The following is a 21,689-nucleotide window of genomic DNA, read 5'->3' as shown; positions in this document are numbered from 1 at the left end:
CAGCCCCTCCTCCACTGGTTTCAGGGAAGCCAGTAAGGAGTGTCCAAATGTGCGTGATCTTCTGAAACACCGAATTGGAAACCCAATGTGTGACTCACTTGAATTTTTTGGTTAGTAAGGACTTTTTGTAAGGTTTGTAAGGACCTTTTTCAAGTGACAATTTTGACTATAAAAACAAAAATCACAGTGGTGGAAGAAGATAGACATGAGTAGGGAAAAAAATTGCAGTCAGAATGGAATTTACTTCCACTCTGAATTTTATGGCTACCTATAAGTATGTAATTTACATATTTAAAATTTTCTTAGTTCCATTTTAATTATTCTGTGTTTATTAGGATAACAAATTCATAAAATGTGATCTCTTTGCTTGCCAGCGAGGGGCATAAAGTATGGAATTGCTCATCCTTTGCCCCAACAATGAATTGCTACAGAGCAGTCATAAATGAAAATTCTTTTCCTGCCCACGGCCTTCATTAATGCACCAGAAGCACTGTCCTTATTTAACCACTGCTGCCCTGATTTCCCATATACTAACTCCTCTACAACATCTGATCACATGTAAGAGGTAAATATTCCTTACTTAGAAGCAGAATCTTTGAACTCAGGATTACAGGGGAAAAGTAATATAGCCTAATCAAATCTTTCTAGAATAAGGTTGAATATGTGAATTCCTTTAAAAAAAAAATAGTAAATCTCTCCCTTGGGGATTATAAAGCAAGCTCTTTCACAGGCCTTTAGTTTCCCAATCATTGTTGGTACATAAGGTAATTTTAGGTGAATGTGACCATGTTTATTTTCATAGTCATGCTTTTATTTTACTATACAATTAGAAACATATCTAGCAAAATGGTAATTATACAAAGTTTCTTATTTTTAATGTAAGTAAAAAGTGAGCCAATTTAAAGAAAATGCAAACTAAATAATAGTATAGATAATATGCAGATATGGCAAAAAATTGTTAGGATGTTGTGCCAATGAAACATGAGGATGTGGAAATCAGAAATAAGAGGTACGGCACAAATGTGCAAGAGGGGAATTTGGAGATAAAAGAACTTGGAAACAGGGGAATATGAAAATCAGACCTATTTAAATTAACCTACTTAAGTTATGCATATTAAAAATTCAGATTTTTTCCTCTATTAAAATCTACATGTCTGCTGCAGTGGTTCTCCACGTATCATCCACCGAGACACGCACCACAGCTCTCCCGTGTGCCAAGCATGCTTGTGGAGACGCACAACTCCCTGCCTGATCTCTAGCTCCCCCTCTCGCCACCACTCCAGGAAGTATTTGGAAGACAGACAAACGGGAAATAGGATAATAAGAATAACCTTTACTCCACTCTAATTCATTTTTAGTAAATTATTTACGGATAGGTACTTTTTTTTACGTTAAAAAAAAACCCAAAACAAAAACCTTTTACTCACAAAGGTTTTGCAGCACACCAGTGACGGATTGCCACGTGCCAGAGTATCAGCATACCTGAGAAACGGTGGTCTGACACCTGGTGTTGGTCTCACATATCATGTGTAGTGTTTCTTGTTGGGGAATTTGTGCTTTGGGGACTGTTTTCCTTGTTTCCCTCTCACCTAACAATAGCCTCCTCTCCCTTTAACGCCTATAGGCTGTAGGGCGGGAACTGCTGCTCCATTTGATTGAATATCTCGTAACCAGCGATGGAAGAGACCCTGAAATCACAAATCTAATTAATAGTACCCGGATACACATCATGCCTTCAATGAACCCAGATGGATTCGAAGCTGTTCTAAAGCCTGACTGTTTTTACAATAAGGGAAGGTAAGCACGGGCTAGTCTATTTAAAACACAACAAAAGCATAAAAAGGCCCCCATCAGATCAGACCCCTTCGCCCTGTAAAGAGAAGTTAGCGAACCATCTCATAACCTGTGTCATGTCACTGCTGTGCTGGAAACTTTGCAGGGCTGCCCATTGCTTTGACCTTGAGAAGTAAAATCCTGAGCAAGGCTGCTTTACCCCTGCGCCTGCCTCACTGCTCCGGTTTCATTGCCTCTTCCCCCGCACCCACCCTGCCGCAGCCGCTCAGACCTCCCTTCATCTCCTGCAACCACCAGCTGCCTTCTCACCCCTGGCATTTCCCACCCCTTCCCCCGCACCCTGCTTCAACAGCATTTCCTCAAAGCCTCCTTCCCTAACCTATCAGATATTAGATCCCCAATTATTCTCACATCACCTGGCACTTTACCCTCATAGCACAATCTTTAATGTCTCATCTCTTGTTTAATGTCTACCTGAGGGCAGGAATGCTGCCCGTTGTGTGTTGTGTTCATCCCTGTTAAATCCCAGGGCCTAGGGTAGTACCTAGACCCTCAATAAACAGGTTGATTTATTAAGCCAGCACACGAACTAATCACAAAGAAGAGTGAGTCTTGTAGTATTTCTGATTTAAAGTTTATTGTGTTTCAAGCAGCCTCAGGAAGTTTGGAATTTCTCAAATGTCTGATGAACACTGATATTTGTGCAATTAAAAATTTTTTTTTTACCAAAGATTAATAAATCACCACTTGATTCCCTTCCACGTTTAAGTTTTTTAGCCTATTTAAACATGGCCAGTCCACTTTTCAGAAATACGTTTGTATAAAATAGCATGTTCCCGTTGTTTCTGTTACCAATTGCTATGGAACAAACTGCCCCCAAATTGAGGGACTTAAAACAACCACCTCTTTATTTACTCTCCACTCTGTAAGTTAGGAATTTGGGCAGCGCAGAGCAGGGATGGCTGATCTCTATGCCATGATGTCAGGGGCCTCAGCTGGGGTCTGGCTGGGACCGTATCTCTAGAGTCTCAGTTCTGGCTGTCACCTGGGTTCCTCATTCTTGCGCATGGACCCTTGACGTAGATAGCACTGGGGTCTCAGGGTTCCAAATGGGAGTGTCAAGAGCAAAAGCCCCGAAATGCAAACCCTTATCAGACCTCTGCTTACATCCGAATCACTACTGTCCCATTGGCAAGAACAAGTCACACGGGAGGGGACAACATATTGTGTGAATGCCAGTTGTGATTCACTGGAGGCTGCCAAGGCAACCATCCACCACCTCTGTATTCATATTTGGAAAAACACCTGGAGCCCAAAGCAAAGGTCTACACACTGCACGAATCTGCTCCCTCAGACAGCAATAGTAAACCCTAAAAAATTCTTTCTTTTAAAGGGAAAATAGTAACTTCTATGACCTGAATAGAAATTTCCCCGATGCTTTTGAATTTAATAATGTACCAAGGCAGCCTGAAACTGTGGCAGTCATGAAGTGGCTGAATACAGAGACATTTGTCCTTTCTGCAAACCTCCACGGTGGTGCCCTGGTGGCCAGTTACCCATTTGATAATGGTGTTCCAGGTAAGCAAACTTGGGCCCAGCTCTTGCTTTCTAAGTCCAGAGTGAAACTGCAAACTCTCTGCCTCTGAATGGGGATACACTCTTCCTCTCCCCACTGAACTTCTCTGGCAGGAATAGAAAGAGCCCCATTCTCATGACCCTCAGCTATCCTTCCTACAATTTATAAACAGTAGATGGGCAAGGTGGCTGAACTGATAACAACACGGGATTACTTGACATTCATCAGTGAAACAGTAAAATTGGGATTTAAATTAGCCCACAAGAGGCAACACGGCTAAATAAATAAATAAATAAAACTAATCATGTAAGTAATAATTCCTGACACCTCTTAAAACTGTGGGATAAGGTATGTACCAAGGACTTAAGTATTCGAGTGGCTTCATTTAATCCCTACAGTACTTAAGGAAAGTTTACTGACCTCCAGAAATCAGCAAGAGTGACTAAGAGGGTATTTAACTTTTAAGCTGACTGAGAAGGAGTTTAGACAGGTACATGGTTATTTTGTGTGATATTGCCTTCTGTATGTCCATTAAAAACTAGTAAAAGGAGTAAAGGGAGTATTCGTGGAAGTGGGTAGAGGATCTCACTAGAAAATTAGAGCCTTTTGTGTGTGATGTGATGATGTATGTGCTAATATGGTGTGCGTCCTCCGACTATAACTTCAACTAAAAGGTCTTGGTCTGTCTTTCATGTACAGCCACTGGAACATTATACTCTCGGAGCTTAACCCCTGATGATGATGTTTTTCAATATCTTGCACATACCTACGCTTCAAGAAATCCCGACATGAGGAAAAGAAATCCATGTAGAACTAAAATAGAGTTTCCTGGTGGAATTGTAAATGGATACTTTTGGTATCCACTCAAAGGTGAGTTTCTCTTGGTTCTGCTATTCTCCTTACTGCCTTCACCCAGAGGTGCCAGCTGGCCTTCACCCCAGCAGTTGCCAAAAGTTAGGCACAGTGCAGTCCCTTCAGTCATGTCTCTGTCAGCTAATATCACAGAGCAGGGAGGGGAACTGATCATTTGAGAGATACTCAGACATGTTCCCCACTGCCAAAGCCTCCTGAGTTCAGACACTGGTTCATCACTTACCTTGGAGCTGGGAACTGTGCCAAGAAAGATGAACAGGACACAGATATTAAGCCCAAGTTTAACAGAGAAGAGCAACATACAAATAAATAATTGTGATGGCATGTAATGTGACTAAAAGTAGAGATCTAGGGCTTCCCTTGGTGGCGCAGTGGTTAAGAATCCGCCTGCCAATGCAGGGGACGCAGGTTTGAGCCCTGGTCCGGGAAGATCTCACATCTTAGTTGCAACTAAGCCCGTGCACCACAACTGCTGAGCCTGCGCTCTAGAGCCCGCAATCCACAACTACTGAGCCCGCGTGCCTAGAGCCCGTGCTCCGCAACAAGGAGAGCCACCGCAATGAGAAGCCCGCCACCACATCGAAGAGTAGCCCCCGCTCGCCGCAACTAGAGAAAGCCCACGCACAGCAAGGAAGACCCAACACAGCCAAAAAAAAAAAGTAAAATTTTTAAAAAAGTAGAGATTTAGAAAGGTTACAGTGTACCACACGGGTGTAAAGCCAAAATACATCAGGGAGTAGTGAAGGCCTTAGAGAAATGTAATGCTTGTGTCTCATCCAGTGGGGACAGCTGCTACTTCGAACAAGGTAATTATTGGCATGCAGCAGTGGGGGGCAATATTGCCAGATCTTCCAGTTTGTGAAGCAAGCTGGATATTTCCATGAAGTCTCCTGATTTTAAAACCACTTTGCAGGCTAAACAAAAGAGCCCTCTAGTTTTTCTCCCTTGGAACAGGATGGCCAGGCGAGGGAGGGAGTGAGGAGCTGGCCATGTAGGAAACATGGCGGAGGGGTGTTCTTGTCAGAAGGAATAATATAAGCAGAAGCCCAGGGGTGTCAGAGTACTAGTCTGGAAATTGACAGAGAATAGGAGGGACCTAGGACAGAAGGGTGAGAGGGGAGACAGTGGGCTGGAACCAGGTTTCCACTGCCTCAGTGGAAAGTGCCCCCTTCCAGACTGGTCAGCTGACCCTACCAACAGCAGCCCCCATCCTGCATTTTTGCACACAGGCTACTTCCTCAGTTGTCACTTTGGATGCACAGGCTATCAAGTAATCTTGCACAAGCTGGGACTTTTGTGTCTGGGCAGGTCTCTGCCAGCTTTCCAGATAATATAAAGAAGCATAGACCACAAGTGAGAGGAACCAGGACCAGCCAGATACCACAACATCCCAAACTTCTCTCCGATGTCCGAGAGACAGCCTCCCCACTCCCACCACAGGTTGTAGCTCACTACTCTCCATAGGGAGGAGAGGGCCCCCTCCTGCCCAGTGGCAGTGCTGTCCTTCATGTGCATTGTCTGTACTTTCAAGACAGATCCAGATGTGTGGGAGATTAACTAGGAACCTAATTTTGCTATTGGGAGTTGTTCCCAAGTGTGCCTGTGTCAGCTGTGTATCTCTGTGAGAAAAAAAGAGGGCAGAGCCAGAAACTTTGAGGCGCTTAGAACAGAGCATTCTGGCTCAGCCTGGAGGTTTTTTTCGGCCAGGCCTGACTGGCATTATCTGGAGTGGCACACACTCTCCACACTTGGTATTCTCCATCCAGCGTGCTTTGCACACCTGTTTTGCCATTTAACTTCTTTCTACCTGAGACACAGCCATCCAGCCAAGGGCTTTTGTTTTGTTTCATTTCTCTCTTGCTTTTTTCCTTCTTCTATTTCTTGGTGAAAATGAGGTCAGAGAGAAATACAAAACTTGTAAGTAAAGGAAAAGAAAGGACAGAGTAATTCTTCCTGGCTAAAATCTGTATGTACATAGATATTACTCAGTGTTTACATAATATTTTGATCATTTTATGAGCATGAATTTTTTTTACTTCATTACTTCCCAAATACCCTGATGAAATTGAGAATACATATTTCACTGGGCAGATATCAAGTATAACTAATTAAAATCGGGCAGAGACTACTTCCTTCCAAGTTACCATATTTCTTCAAATCCAAGACGCCACTGATTGTAAAACATGTCCCAGCAAGAAAGAAAAAAGTTTCCAGCCAAACTAATAACCCAATGATGTTATTCAGCCATCAGATTTAAGATACTCCCCAGTTCAGAGATTTTTAAATATGAAAAGTTTTGCATCTTAGAAAATATAAAATACGGTTATAACCCTTTGAAAATAGGGTGTTGAGAGGTAAGAACTAGAAAGTGAGCATGGGTATTGGTAACCCCAGAAGTACCAGGGGCCTGGGTCTTCCCCTGCTCCCTGAGAATCAGCATGGCACCTTCCCTCTCATCCCCCAACGCAGTGCGGTATGATGGCTGAGAGCATGGGGGCGCTTGGAAGATGGCCTGTGCTCCAGTCTCAGCCATTCACTGGCAAGAATCCCTCGGCACATGACCTACCATTTGTGATTAAGCTTCGTCATCTGCAAAATATGAGTGATAATTACTGTGAGGATTAAATGAGTGGATGGTGAAGCTCTTCAAACAGTACCTAGCAAGAGCAATCACTCAGTAAACACTGGCCATTATTATTCCTCCAAATTCATATACTTAGCTTTACAGAATAAATGTGTTTATGAATGGTTTGTAGAAGTATTTTAAAAGAAATCTCCCTCTAGTTTATATGTTTAAAATGTAATTTAGGAAGAAGTGTAACTTGAAGAATTCTTTTTTTTTTTTTTTAAATAAATTTATTTATTTATTTTTGGCTGCATTGGGTCTTCGTTGCTGTGCGTGGGCTTTCTCTAGTTGTGGCGAGCAGGGGCTACTCTTCGTTGCGGTGTGCGGGCTTCTCTTGTGGAGCACAGGCTCTAGGCACACGGGCTTCAGTACTTGTGGCTCGCGGGCTCTAGAGCACAGGCTCAGTAGTTGTGGCGCACGGGCTTAGTTGCTCCGTGGCATGTGGGATCTTCCCAGACCAGGGATTGACCCTGTGTCCCCTGCATTGGCAGGCAGATTCTTAACCACTGCGCCACCAGGGAAACCCTTGAAGAATCCTTTTTGCAATTGTGATTTTTAAAAAGGACCCTTCCTCTACCCCTCACTTAATTTTGATGCACAGCTGAACATCAGTCAGCTCTGATTCAGTTACCCATATGGGAATATTTAGGATTGCTTTGTCATGCCTGGATAATAAAATGTCAAGCTCTAATTGTACTTGCTAATATGTCAAATTCATCTTTTTCTGTTTACGTGTACTTTCATTACAACCGTCTGATTCACCTGTCCCCAAGGTACGTGATACTTGGCTTCACTCCAATTTCAGACCTTAAAAAAAATTAAATATGCTTGTGTTTAGGTGGAATGCAAGATTACAACTACATCTGGGCCCAGTGTTTTGAAATTACGTTGGAGCTGTCATGCTGTAAATATCCTCGCAAGGAGAAGCTTCCAAGCTTCTGGAACGAAAACAAAGACTCACTGATTGACTATATAAAACAGGTGCACATAGGTTTGTAAGATTTTCTTATTAATTCCTGTTAACACAAAATATAGCATCTGGCAAACCCTCTGGGTTGAGAACATGCAAGCCCCTATTTATGTTTTCTAGGTATAGCCTCATTTTTTTTTTTTTTTTTTTTGGTGGTACGCGGGCCTCTCACTGTTGTGGCCTCTCCTGTTGCGAAGCACAGGCTCCAGACGTGCAGGCTCAGCGGCCGTGGCTCACGGGCCCAGCCGCTCCGCAGCATGTGGGATCTTCCCAGACCGGGGCACGAACCGGCGTCCCCTGCATCGGCAGGCGGATTCTCAACCACTGCGCCACCAGGGAAGCCCTAGCCTCATTTTTAGTACCAGAACAATGGTTCACAATTCTCTCTGCGTGAACATCTGCAGCCTGTGAGAAATGCAGCACCTATCAGTTCATAGAAGAGAAAGCATGGTGTGTGTTACTTTAATACGGGGGTGTAAAATCCAGGGTACTTCTAATTTTACAAGTTGAATGACCTGGAAATCTGGCAAAAGATCAGGAAAACAGGCTGTTACTCTGTTACATTATCACCCATTTAGAAAGAAGCCAAGTTTGCTTGTCACTTGCCAAATAATATCACAGACCAGAGAACGCTGGACATGCCATTTTGCATTTTTTCTAGAACTGGGGTGGTAACCTAGCACCGTTAGCTTCAACCCCTCCCACCCCTCAACTCTGCCAAATGACCTGGCATTGGGAGTCTTTGCAGCCTGTTTTTTGATGGCTGTCTGGCCTTTATCACAGATGAGCAGACTTAATGTGACAAGAGTGGTCCTTCTCAAACATGTGCAGCAGACTCACCAGGAGGGTTTGTTAAAACGAGATTGGCAGGCCCCATCCCCAGAGTTTCTGATTTAGTGGGTCTGGAATGATTAACGTCTTCCCTGGTGATGCTGACGCTGCCGGTCCAGGGACTACTCTTCGAAAACCATTGTACTAGAGCAACACATTGCTTGTGATGATGATAGAATCCTGGGCAGGGTGTGGAAGGCTCTTCTGCATTGCCTGGGTTAGTTATTTTTCTCCATTCAGAACGGCTTGGGGGGAGAAAGGTATCGGGAATTAGGGCGACAGTTATGCTACCACATCAAGCCAAAGTGGAGGATGTGTGTTTGTGTTGAAGAGGTTTGCATCATGGGCCTGCTGCATAATTGCATAATTCCTGGATTTTCTGCATGCTTCACACCAAAGCTTCCCACCTGCTGAAAAGAGATGGAGACGGTTGAGGCAGGGAAAAGTCAGAAGCAGAGGGGTACAGGGCTGAGTGCAAGCAATTAGGAGCTTCCCTTGGCCACACATCCCTAACATGGCTACTCCTTCCCCCTTTCATACTTGACCCCCAACCTCTTCACCCCCATGACACAAGTACACAAAGATTATTTTTGAATTGGCAGGGCTGCATCTAACTGGCTGAGACATTTATGGGGTAGGTTGATGGGGGAGATTACGAAATGTCATCTTTCTTTTTCACCAGCATCTTAATGATTTTTTATTAAGCTTATTATTGGGTCTTTCTCCTTTTTCATTATGTCACCAGACTTTGTATTATGGTATGTCTCTACTTGACTTTTCTCATGAGGCACATTTCTACTTTTACTGTATTTCTACCTATATCAATCTTTTAGTGTGTACTCTGTCCTTTTCTAAAATTCCTCCTTCAGAAGCATCAGCATGGGAGTGCAACTGAACACGAAATACACTCCACGAACTGCACTGCTATCTTCGGAATTTCAGTCTAGCTGGAAAGGTTATTTACTGAGCCCTGAATTAAGGTGGGCTCTGAAGTATCCTGCTGAAATAACATTGCCAGTGAAGGAGCTTTGTAAACTGTTAAATAACATACAAGTTACAGTCTAACCATTGTTATTTATTAATTTAAAGTGCTTACAAGTCCATTTAACTAGGTTTTATAATGAATATTCATACATCTACCTGTCGCTATAATCAGATGTGCACAGCTTACTTAGAAAAACATATGTATATATTAACACATCAACCCTGCCCCCTGTGGTTTAAGACAGGGTTTTTTTTGTTTTTTGTTTTTGTTTTCTAGTTTAATAATGAAACCCTATTTCAAAACACTGATACAGTGTGGTTACTGTTACTTGATAGAGAGGTTCTCTCCTTATTGGTGTCCAATAGGAAGCCAAAGAGTTATCTTTGATTGTGAATAATGGAAGCAAACATCTTTTTACTGCTATTGCTCCGGTTTAGGAAAATCACTGATGTTTGTCAAGCTGCATCACATTCACTGGTTCAGTGTCACCACTTGCTAAGATGGTCTCTGAGATTTCCAGATGGGTCAAAGTCTCTGGCCTACCTTGTCTGGGAAGGAAAGGCCTCCTGCTCTAATGGAAGGACTAGGCCTAGACGGTAGGAGCCTGGGTAAGGCCTAAGCTGTTCTGTCATCTGCCCCTGTATGAAACTTTGCAAGCCACTTGTCTTGACTGGTTTTAGTCAACTGATAGCTGGGAGTAATAGCATATGCCTTGTCTCACCCCAGCTTGTTCTAAGGCTCCGATGGGGTCATTCTTTCAATTAAATCTCACTGCCAACCTCAATCTAAACTCAGGTCCTTTGGTGCTGTGTTGTCATGCTTAGAGGGTTGACTAGGCTCCTGTTGGGATGAGGGTAAGGCAGACATTAAGGCGAGTGTGAATTCTAGGGACCTGGAATGTCCTGCTTGTTCCCTCTCTGGGGAGAAGCAAAGATGAGCAAGACATGATATTACCTGCTGCTGTTCTCTCCCTTGAACTCCTCAGAGCAGATCTGAACCCAGAGGTTTGGGGGATGTCCCACAGGATCCAGAAACCTAAGCAACCTGGACCTGAGAGAATCTGGTATGTGTTGAGTTCCAGAAGCCTGTGAGACACAGATACCCATCTGTTATCAGATCCAAAGTCAGTGGCAGCTCTAATCATTAGGTGGGGACATGGGAGTGAACAGTCTCCCGAGTACCACCGGCTCAGACTCTGCGCTGTGGCCAGTCCTTGCCCAGCACAGGCTTTTCATCCACGGAGCTTGATACATCCCCAAGGGAAGGAGAGCTTTACATTTCTCCCCATCATTTCCAGATGTGGCCACAAAATTTAAGTCTCAGATTTTATTCTCCTTTGCTTATTATGAGCTTTTTTCAAAATTTTGCTTTTTGTTCTCCTGATGTCATAGTGCTGGCTGTCTCTGCATCTCTTTGGATCTACTGGTCTTTTTTCAATTTTTGATTTCAGCATATAGAAATAAATAATCTCTTCTGGTAAAACAATCACTTCCTTCTAAGTGAAAAGTTTGGTGGTGCCTGGACAGAATATTGAAAAGACGTATAAGATCCAAAGACAGCTTATATTTGGCTGGTGCTATGGGGTTTTCCTCTAATAGAAATTCTGTATTTAAGCATGGTCTGTGTTTGTTCAGTAACAGAGTGATATTCAGATATTCCCAGCTTGAACAATTGTCTCTAGGTTTGGCTAAGGGTCATACAGAAATGAATCTTTTAATCTTTAGAGGACATTGAATGAGTCAAAACTGGAATATGAAGACTTTTGGCAATCGACCTGAATCCAACTTACTCTTCCTTTTCCCATGTTTGAGGATAGTCAGACTACCAGTCCCTGGAAATCTTTGTTTAGTCTGACACATGATATAGGGGTGTTGTGTGGGTACCTAAGGCCATCCAAAAACACTGTTCATAGACTGTCAAAAAAATTCAAATCTGTTCTGTTAAAGTGTAACAACCAATTCCAGCCAAGAAGGAATTTGCAAATTTTTTAAAATTTGAAGTATAGTTGATTTACAAGTTGTCTTAATTTCTGCTGTACAGCTATATATATATATATATAGCTGAATATATATGTATATTCTTTTTCATGTTCTTTTCCATTATGGTTTATCACAGGATATTGAATATAGTTCCCTGTGCTATACAGTAGGACCTTGTTGTTTATCCATTCTATACATAATAGTTTGCGTCTGCTAATCCCAAACCCCCAATCCATCCCTCTCCCACCCCCTCCCCCTTGGCAAACACAGTCTGTTTTCTATGTCTGTGAGTCTGTTTCTGTTTCGTAGATAAGTTCATTTGTGGCATATTTTAGATTCTACATATAGTGATATCATATGGTATTTGTCTTTCTCTTTCTGACTTCACTTAATATGATAATCTCAAGGTCCATCCACGTTGCTGCAAATGGCATTATTTCATTCTTTTTTATGGCTGAGTAGTATTCTATTGTGTGTATGTACCACATCTTCTTTATCCATTTATCTGTCAATGGACATTTTAAGTTGTTTCCATGTCTTGGCCTTTGCGAACAGTGCTGCTATGAACATAGGGGTGCATGGATCTTTTTGAATTATAGTTTTGTCTGGATATATGCCCCAGAGTGGGATTGCTGGATAATATGGTAATTCTATTTTTAGTTTTTTGAGGGACCTCCATAGTGTTTTCGATAGTGGCTGCACCAACTTACATTCCCACCAACAGTGTAGGAGGGTTCCATTTTCTCCACACGCTCTCCAGCACTTCTTATTTGTGGACTTTTTAATGATGGCCATTCTGACTAGTGTGAGATAATACCTCATTGTAGTTTTGATTTGCATTTCTCTAATAATTAGCGATGTTAAGTATCTTTTCATGTGCCTGTTGGCCATCTGTATGTTTTCTTTGGAGAACTGTCTATTTAGGTTGTCTGCCCATTTTTCAATTGGGTTTTTTCTTTCTTTTAATTGAATTGTATGAGCTGTTTGTGTATTTTGGAGATTAATCCCTTGTCAGTCGCATAGTTTGTAAATATTTTCTCTCAGTCCGTAGGTTGTCTTTTCATTTTGTTTATGGTTTCCTTTGCTGTGCAAAAGCTTATAAATTTGATGAGGTCCTGTTTGTTTATTTTTGTTTTTATTTCTATTGCCTTGGGAGACTGACCTATGAAAACATCGCTTCGATTTATGTCAGAGAATGTTTTGCCTATGTTCTCTTCTAGGAGTTTTATGGTGTCGTGTCTTATATTTAAGTCTTTAAGCCATTTTGAGTTTATTTTTGTGTATGGTGTAACAGTGTATTCTAACTTCATTGGTTTACGTGCAGCAGTGCAGCTTACCCAGTACCACTTGCTGAAGAGACTGTCTTTTGTCCATTGTATATTCTTGCCTCCTTTGTCAAAGATTAATTGACCATAGGTGTGTGGGTTTATTTCTGGGCTCTCTATTCTGTTCCATTGATCCATGTCTGTTTTTGTGCCAGTACCATGCTGTTTTGATTACTGTTTGCTAAATTTTTTTTAAGGTACCGTGACATTTTTTTTCTTGATGTCTTCTGCGTTAGCATCCTGAATCTTTGGTGTAAAGTCAGTTTCAAAGATAGCTTAATTTTTTATGAGTTTGGGTTGCTTTTGTTTGATTTGGTTGGTTTTGAAGAAGACAATGAAAAAATACAAAAGATGCCAACACACATACTGCCAGTAATACAAGCTATCTTGCTCAAATGCACAGACTTTCAAAGTGGCAGGAAGACTATAAGCTAGTTCAGAGACCTAAGGAAAGAAGAAGTAAGCATAGCTTCCTCCTTCACATATTCTTGCTCTTGCAGAACAAAGATGAACTGAGATCCCAGCAACTTATCCAGTATTTCTGTGTCAACTTCAAACTTATACAGCTAGTCTTTCTTTTCCTTTGTATCATTTTTCTTATCCAAATAAGAAGAAAGAGAAGGATTAAGAAAGGATTAATATTTGTTGAGCCTCCTGTTCTGTTACTTGTGTTTGATCTTCACAACAATCCTGGAAGGTATACATATTATCCCCATATTATAGGTGATGAAATTGAGGCTTGGGAATGTTTAGTGACTTGGGAGCTGGGATTCTAATGTATCACAGGACTTCCTAAGAAGGATATAATGGAAATCTCTCTTCAAAAAAGAATGCCATTGAAATTCAATGAATAAATGCAGAATCAGTTTACTAAATTATGACTGATTATGGTTGGGTACTCCCTGAAGATCAAAAGGATACATATGACCCTTGAACAACATGAGTTTGAACTGTGTGGATACACTTATATGTGTGTGTTGGGGGCGGGGAAGGGAATTGGTTTTTGTTTTGTTTTTTCACTAAATATGTACTACAGTACTGCACAGTCCATGGTTGGTTGAATCTGCCAGTGCAGAGAGGGCCAACCGTAAAGCTATATGTGGATTTTCAACTGTGTGGAGGGTCGATGTCCCTAACCTTGCATTGTTCAAAGGTCAACTGTAGTAGGAATAAATATAAATGGAACCTATTTTTTTAAAAGGCAAAAGAGGAACAAATTAAAATGGAGGTTTACATAGTTGACCTAAATTGAAAAAGTGAGAAGGAAATGTGGAATTTAATAATTCCTTCTCTTGAGGAAAATAATGAAGAGTCAAGAATCAGGAAAAAGTTAAAGGCAACTTGGGTCAGATAGAACTTAATGTTCGAGGTAAAAATATTGTTGGTAAATGTCAAAACTTTTACATTTCATTTTAACCTTTTCTGAAGGAAACTATTTAATGTATGCCTCATATTTTTCCTGTCCTGGTAAATAATTACTAAGTATTACTGTTTTGGGACATTTCAGGGAACTTTTTTCATTGTGGCCTCTTCTTTCTCGTTTATGTCATTACATGACTTGTCACTGAAGTGAACAAACTGGAATAGGAGAATAGGGTTTAAAATGAGAGGAGTCTTAAAATATAAATGGCCTTTTATTAACTGTATTCTAGAAATTTCAAGGTGAGGGGTATGGCATCGGGTTCAGTGTGGGCTCTGAAGACTACCATGGATTTACAGCCAGGCTGTGCTGCTTTGTTGGTTATATGAGCTTGAAAAGGTTATTTAATAATCCAAAGGCTTAGTTTCCTCATCAGTAAAATTGTGATAATAACATTGCCTACCTCATAGAGTGGATGTGAAGATGCAGTGAGAATGCACATTAAGCACTTAGCATACAGCCTGAACTATACTAACTGTCTGTAAATGTTGGCTCCTGTTATTAGTAATAATAAGACTCCTTCAATCGATTCCATGCTTCCAAGCAATGCTGTGATTATAATTTTGTTTCCCAAGTAGCTTGCCTGACCATGAGACAAAACTATTGAGTCCCTTACACAGATAAGTATCTTATTGTAAATTGGCATTTTTGACCTTTATTTAGGATTTTATGGAACTCAGGCAATACAGTTTGGTGACTGAGTAAACAACTTGGAAATGGTAGGAGTAGATTTAGATTGTTATCTATGTTCTCTCATTTTGATAATATGCTATAAATGGAATATTCAACAACAAACAAACAAATTTAACCTATAAATCAGATTGGTAGCTTGACTGTACTTTAAGTTATATCGAAAATAATGTTCATTGCAGTACTGTTTACAATAGCCAAGACATGGAAGCAACCTAAATGTCCATCGAAAGAGGAATGGATAAAGAAGATGTGATACATATATACTATGGAATATTACTCAGCCATTAAAGAGAATGAAATAATGTCATTTGCAGCAACATGGATGGACCTAGAGAGTGTTATACTGAGTGAAGTAAGTCAGAAAGAGAAAGAGAAATATTGTATGGTATCACTTATATGTGGATTCTAAAAATAAATGATACAAATGAACTTATTTACAAAACAGAAACAGACTCACAGACTTAGAGAATGAACTTATGGTTATCAGGGGGGAAAGGTGGGGAGGGATAGTTACGGAGTTTGGGGTTGACATATACACACTGCTATATTTAAAATGGATAACCAACAAGGATCTACTGTATAGCACAGGGAACTCTGCTTAATGTTATGTGGCAGCCTGGATGGGAGGGGAGTTTAGGGGAGAATGGATACATTTATATGTATGGCTGAGTTGCTTTCCTGTGCACCTGAAACTATCACAACATTGTTGATTGGCTATACTCCAATATAAAATGTTAAAAAAACGTTTACCAAGTTCTGATTCAAGATGGTGACATAGGAGGATCCTGAACTCACCTCCTCCCACGGACACACCAAATCCACAATTGCATATGGAACAGTTTTCTCTGAAGGAAACCTAAAAACTACCTGAGCAACTTCTACACAAGAAAAAACCCACATGGAAATGGGTGGGAGAGGCTGAGACATAACCTTGCCATAAACCCATCTCCAGCACAGCAACCCAAAATCAGGAAGGAACTCACAACTTTAAGCTTCTCCCTGAGGAGCAAATGGTTTGAACTACACATCTGGTACCCCAACTTTTAAGACATGCACCCAAGAGATAATCCCACAAAACATCTAGCTTTGGGCTTTTTGTTTTGTTTCTTAGGTTTTAAAATAACACTGAATTATTTTTCATGCTAAATCTTTTCTTAACTTTTTAAAAATTTTTTATTTTATACTGGAGTATAGTTGATTAACAATGTTGTTAGTTTCAGGTGTACAGCAGAGTGATTCAGTTCTACATATACATGTATCTATTCTTTTTCAAATTCTGTTCCCATTTTGGTTATTACAGAGTATTGAGCAGAGTTCCCTGTGCTATACAGTAGGTCCTTGTTGGTTATCTATTTTAAATATAGCAGTATGTACAGGTCAATCCCAAAGTCCCAATCTATCCCGGTCCTCCACCCTTCCCCCCAGTAACCATAAGTTTGTTCTCTAAGTTTGTGTGTCTGTTCCTGTTTCGTAAATAAGTTCACTTGTATCATCATTTTTTGGATTCCGCATATAAGCGATATCATATATTTCTCTTTGTCTGACTTACTTCACTTACTGTGATAATCTCTAGGTCCATCCATGTTGCTGCAAATGGCATTATTTCATTCTTTTTTAATGGCTGAGTAATATTACATTGTATATATGTACCACATCTTCTTTATCTATTCCTCTGCTGATGGACATTTAGGTTGCTTCCATATGTTGGCTATTGTCAACAGTGCTGCAGTGAACATTGGGGTGCATGTATCCTTTTGAACTATGTTTTTCTATGGATATATGCCCAGGAGTGGGATTGTTGGATCATATGGTAGTTCTATTTTTAGTTTCTTAAGGAACCTCCATATGGTTCTCCATAGTGGCTGTACCAATTTACATTCCCACCAACAGTGTAGGAGGGTTCCCTTCTCTCCATACCTTCTCCAGCATTTGTTTGTAGACTTCTTGATGATGGCCATTCTGACTGGTGTGAGGTGATACCTTATTGAAGCTTTGATTTGCATTTCTCTAATTTTTAGTGACATTGAGCATCTTTTCATGTGCCTCTTGTCCATCTGTATGTCTTTTTGGAGAAACGTCTATTTAGGTCTTCTGCCCATTTCTTGACTGGGTTGTTTTTTTGATATTGAGCCCATGAGCTGTTTGTAAATTTTGGAGATTAACTCCTTGTCAGTCGCATCGTTTGCAAATATCTTCTCCCATTCTGTGGGTTGTCTTTTCGTTTTGTTTATGGTTTCCTTTGCTGTGCAAAGGCTTCTGAGTTCCATTAGGTCCCATTTGTTTATTTTTGTTTTTATTTCCATTACTTTAGGAGACGGATGCAAAAAGTTATTGCTGCAATTTATGCCAAAGAGTGTTCTGCCTGCTTTCCTCTAAGAGTGTTCTAGTATCCGATCTTACGTTTAGGTCCATAATCCATTTTGAGTTAATTTTTATGTATGGTGTTAAAGAATGTTCTAATTTCATTTTTTTACATGTAGCTGTCCAGTTCTCCCAGCACCATTTACTGAAGAGACTGTCTTTTCTCCATTGTATAGTCTTGACTCCTTTGTTGTACATTAAGTGACCATAGGTGTGTGGGTTTACTTCTGGGCTTTCTATCCTATTCCATTGATCTATACTTCTGTTTTTGTTCCAGTACTTTACTGTTCTGATGACTGTAGCTTTGTAGTATAGTCTGAAGTCAGGGAGCCTGATTCCTCCAGCTCCATTTCTCTTTCTGAAGATTGCTTTGGCTATTCAGGGTCTTTTATGTCTGCATACAAATTTTAAGATTTTTTTGTTCTAATTCTATGGAAAATGCCACTGGTAATTTGATAAGGATTGCATTTGTAGATTGCCTTGGGCAGTATAGTCATTTTGACAATATGATAATATTTTGACAATTTTGACATTTTTGACAATATTTCTTCCAATCCAAGAACATGGTATATCTTTCCATCTGTTTGTGTCATCTTCAGTTTCTTTCATCAGCATCTTATAGTTTTCTGAGTACAGGTCTTTTGCCTCCTTAGGTAGGTTTATTCCTAGGTATTTTACTCTTTTTGATGTAATGGTAAATGGGATTGTTTCTTTAATTTCTCTTTCTGATCTTTCATTGTTAGTGTATAGAAATGCAACAGACTTCTGTGTATTTATTTTGTATCCTGCAACTTTACCGAATTCATTGATGAGCTCTCATAGTTTTCTGGTAGCATCTTTAGGATTCTCTATGTATAGTATCACGTCATCTGCAAACAGTGACAGTTTTACTTCTTCTTTCTCAGTTTGGATTCCTTTTACTTTTTTCTTCTCTGCCATGGCTAGGACTTCCAAAACTATGTTGAATAAAAGTGGCAAGAGTGGACATCCTTGTCTTGTTTCTGATCTTATAGCAAATGCTTTCAGCTTTTCACCGTTGAGTATGATGTTAGCTGTAGCCTTGTTATATATGGCCCTTATTATGTTGAGGTAGATTCCCTCTATGCACACTTTTGGGAGAGTTTTTATCATAAATGGGTGTTGAATTTTGTCAAAAGCTTTTTCTACATCTATTGAGATGATCATATGGTTTTTATTCTTCAATTTGTTGACATGGTGTATCACACTGATTGATTTGTAGATACTGAAAAATCCTTGTATCCCTGGGATAAATCCCACTTGATCATGGTTTATGATCCTCTTCATGTATTGTCAGATTCAGTTTTCTAGTATTTTGTTGAGGATTTCTGCATCCATGTTCATCCGTGATATTGGCCTGTAATTTTCTTTTTTGTGGTATCTTTATCTGGTTTTGGTATCAGGGTGATGGTGGCCTCATAGAATGAGTTGGGAAGTGTTCCTTCCACTGCAATTTTTTGCAATAGTTTCAGAAGGATAGGTATTAACTCTTCTCTAAATGTTTGATAGAATTCACCTGTGAAGCCATCTGGTCCTGGACTTCTGTTTGTTGGGAGTTTTAAAATCACAGTTTTAATTTCAGTACTTGTGATTGGTCTGTGCATATTTTCTAATTCTTCCTGGTTCAGTCTTGGAAGGTTATATCTTTCTAAGAATTTGTCCATTTCTTCTAGGTTATCCATTTTATTGGCATATGGTTGCTTGTAGTAGTCTCTTATGATCCTTTGTATTTCTGTGGTGTCCATTGTAACTTTTTTCATTTCTAATTTTATTGATTTGAGCCCTCTCTCTGTTTTGCTTGATGAGTCTGGCTAAAGGTTTGTCAATTTTGTTTATCTTTTCAAAGAACCAGCTTTTACTTTCATTGATCTTTTCTATTGTTTTCTTTGTCTCTATTTCATTTATTTCTGCTCTGATCTTTATGATTTCTTTCCTTCTAAGTTTGGGTTTTGCTTGTTCTTCTTTCTCTGTTTGCTTCAGGTGTAAGGTTAGGTTGTTTATTTGAGACTTTTCTGGTTTCCTAAGATTGTATTGCTATAAACTTTCCTCTTAGAACTGCTTTTGCTGTGTCACGTAGGTTTTGGATTGTCATGTTTTCATTTGTCTCTAGGTATTTTTTTATTTCCTTGGATTTCTTCAATGCCCCATTTGTTGTTTAGTAGCATTTGTTTAGCCCCCACGTTTTTTTTTAAAGGATTATATCATATAGACTATATTTTCTGTTCAAAATGCAGTTAAACTAGAAATCAATAACAAATATACAATATATATTTGGAAATTATGAAACATAATTCTAAGTAACTCATAAGTCAAAGAAGAAGAAATAATGGAAATTAGAAAATATTTAAATCTTAATGATAATGAAAAATACTGCCTATCCAAATTTGTGGGATTTAGTTAAAACAATGTGTAGAGGGAAATTTATAGCATTTAAATTTGTCAGGGTAGAAGGGCTGGTGATTAATGAATATATTATAATAGTTTCTACTGTTGCAAGACGAATTACACCAAAAGCTAATGGTGTAGAACAACAATAAATATCTATCCTCTCTCATAGTTTTTGTGGGTCAGGATTTCAAAAGCATGGCTACGTGGTTCTGGCTTGAGGTGTCTCGTGAGGTTGCAGTCACATCATCTGAAGGCTTGAATAAAACAGAAGCATCCACTTCCCAAGGTTGTTAGCTGGCAAGCTGGTGCTGGCTGTTGGCAGGGAGGCCTCAGTTTCTCTCCACATGGCCCTTCACAGAGGGCTGCTTGTATGTTCTCACTAGATGGTGGCTAGGTTCTCCCAAGTGGGTAATCCAAAAGAAAAAAAGCCAGGCAGAAGCTATTCTTTTTGTGACCTATTCTTGGAAGCCACATACCATCATTTTTGCCACATTCTATTTGTGAGAAGTGAGTCACTAAGTCTTGTTCACAAAAGGAGGAAAATCAGGTCCCTTTTTTTTTTTTAAGGAAAGGGTGTCAAAGCATTTTAAAACAATCACAATGAGCTGAGCACCTATTCATTGTAGAGGTGAGAAAAAAACTCTAGCAAAATAAGCCCAAGGAAACAGAAAAAAGGCAATTTTAAATGACAACATCAGAAATTAACAAAATAGAAAACAGATACACAATAATCTGCAGCTCACCATTCTATAACAATAGGTGAGAATTTTCTCCAAGCTCTCCTGAATGTTGATTTTTAAAAGAAATTTGGAATATATGCCAAATAGAACTCTTTCATAATGTTGATTATCTAGCCACATATTAAAACAACCATACCATTTGCTCTGTCATTTTAATAAGTATGTTTCAGTCTTAAACATATTCCAGCTACAAGTAAAAAAAACTGGAAAGCTATTCAAGCTTTCAGTCATAATAATGTCAAAAACTGTCCTGTGGCTTTTGAATTTACCCAATCCAAATAGTACAGACAAAAAATTTTTGCTTGAATTCACTTTAACTCTCTGGTTGTTTAATCTTTTCTATTATTGTTGCAATTTGTCACCCTTAACTACCATAATAACATGATTTTTAGACCTTCATACCAAAATAACTACTTGGTTCCTTGAAAATGGAGGGGGAAGGTGGGCAGGAATCCGTGGTTTCACTGAAACTATAGCGTGTGTTTGACAGGCCAAAAGAAATATTCAAGAGTAGTTCCATGACAACATAGCTTTAGACAACAAATGAACCAAAGACTATATATGTACTGGTGGTGATAAATGCTAAATGGCTGAGAGGAGTTCTATTTTTTCTGGTGTCTGATGGAGACCTGTTCTTTCAGGTCCAGCTCTTAGACTGTTTGAGAGCTTCAAGTAATTTAAGTAAATCCAAAAGTATAAACTATAAATAAAACATGTTTAGACCTATTATTTCAGCTTTATTGAGGTATAATTGACATAAAATTACAAGATGTTTAAAATGTACACCGTGGTGATTTGATGTATGTGTACATTGTGAAAATATTCCACCCATCTCATTAATTAACATATCCATCACCTCACGTATTTATCCTTTTTGGGGGGAGGTAAGAGCATTTAAGTTCTACTCTTTCAGCAAATTTCAATTATACAATACAGTGTTATCACCACAGTCACCATGTTTTTCGTTAGATCCTCAGACCTTATTCATCTTATAACTGAAACTTTGTACCCTATGACCAACCTCTCCTTATTTCCCCCACACCCCACCCTGGCAACCACTTTTCTGCTCTGTTTCTAGCCTTTGGCTTTTTTTTTTTTTTTTTTAAGATT

At 39.6% G+C, this 21,689-nt stretch overlaps 1 protein-coding gene across 3 annotated transcripts in view; it reads left to right on the top strand.

Moving 5' to 3' along the window:
* CPM (carboxypeptidase M) overlaps window positions 1-21,689 on the top strand; it is a 92,473-nt gene that overhangs the window by 51,412 nt on the left and 19,372 nt on the right. For all 3 annotated transcript variants that reach the window (XM_055085191.1, XM_024122890.3, XM_055085190.1), the window contains 4 exons: window positions 1,625-1,797; window positions 3,188-3,372; window positions 4,070-4,240; window positions 7,708-7,860. In XM_055085191.1, the coding sequence (XP_054941166.1) occupies window positions 1,625-1,797; window positions 3,188-3,372; window positions 4,070-4,240; window positions 7,708-7,860 (682 nt within the window). The remainder of the gene's footprint in view (window positions 1-1,624; window positions 1,798-3,187; window positions 3,373-4,069; window positions 4,241-7,707; window positions 7,861-21,689) is intronic.

Source organism: Physeter macrocephalus, chromosome 6 (genome assembly GCF_002837175.3).
Source record: "Physeter macrocephalus isolate SW-GA chromosome 6, ASM283717v5, whole genome shotgun sequence".
NCBI lineage: Eukaryota > Metazoa > Chordata > Mammalia > Artiodactyla > Physeteridae > Physeter > Physeter macrocephalus.
The sequence above is the reverse complement of the archived record's forward strand: the minus strand, read 5'-3'. Positions and strand labels throughout refer to the sequence as shown.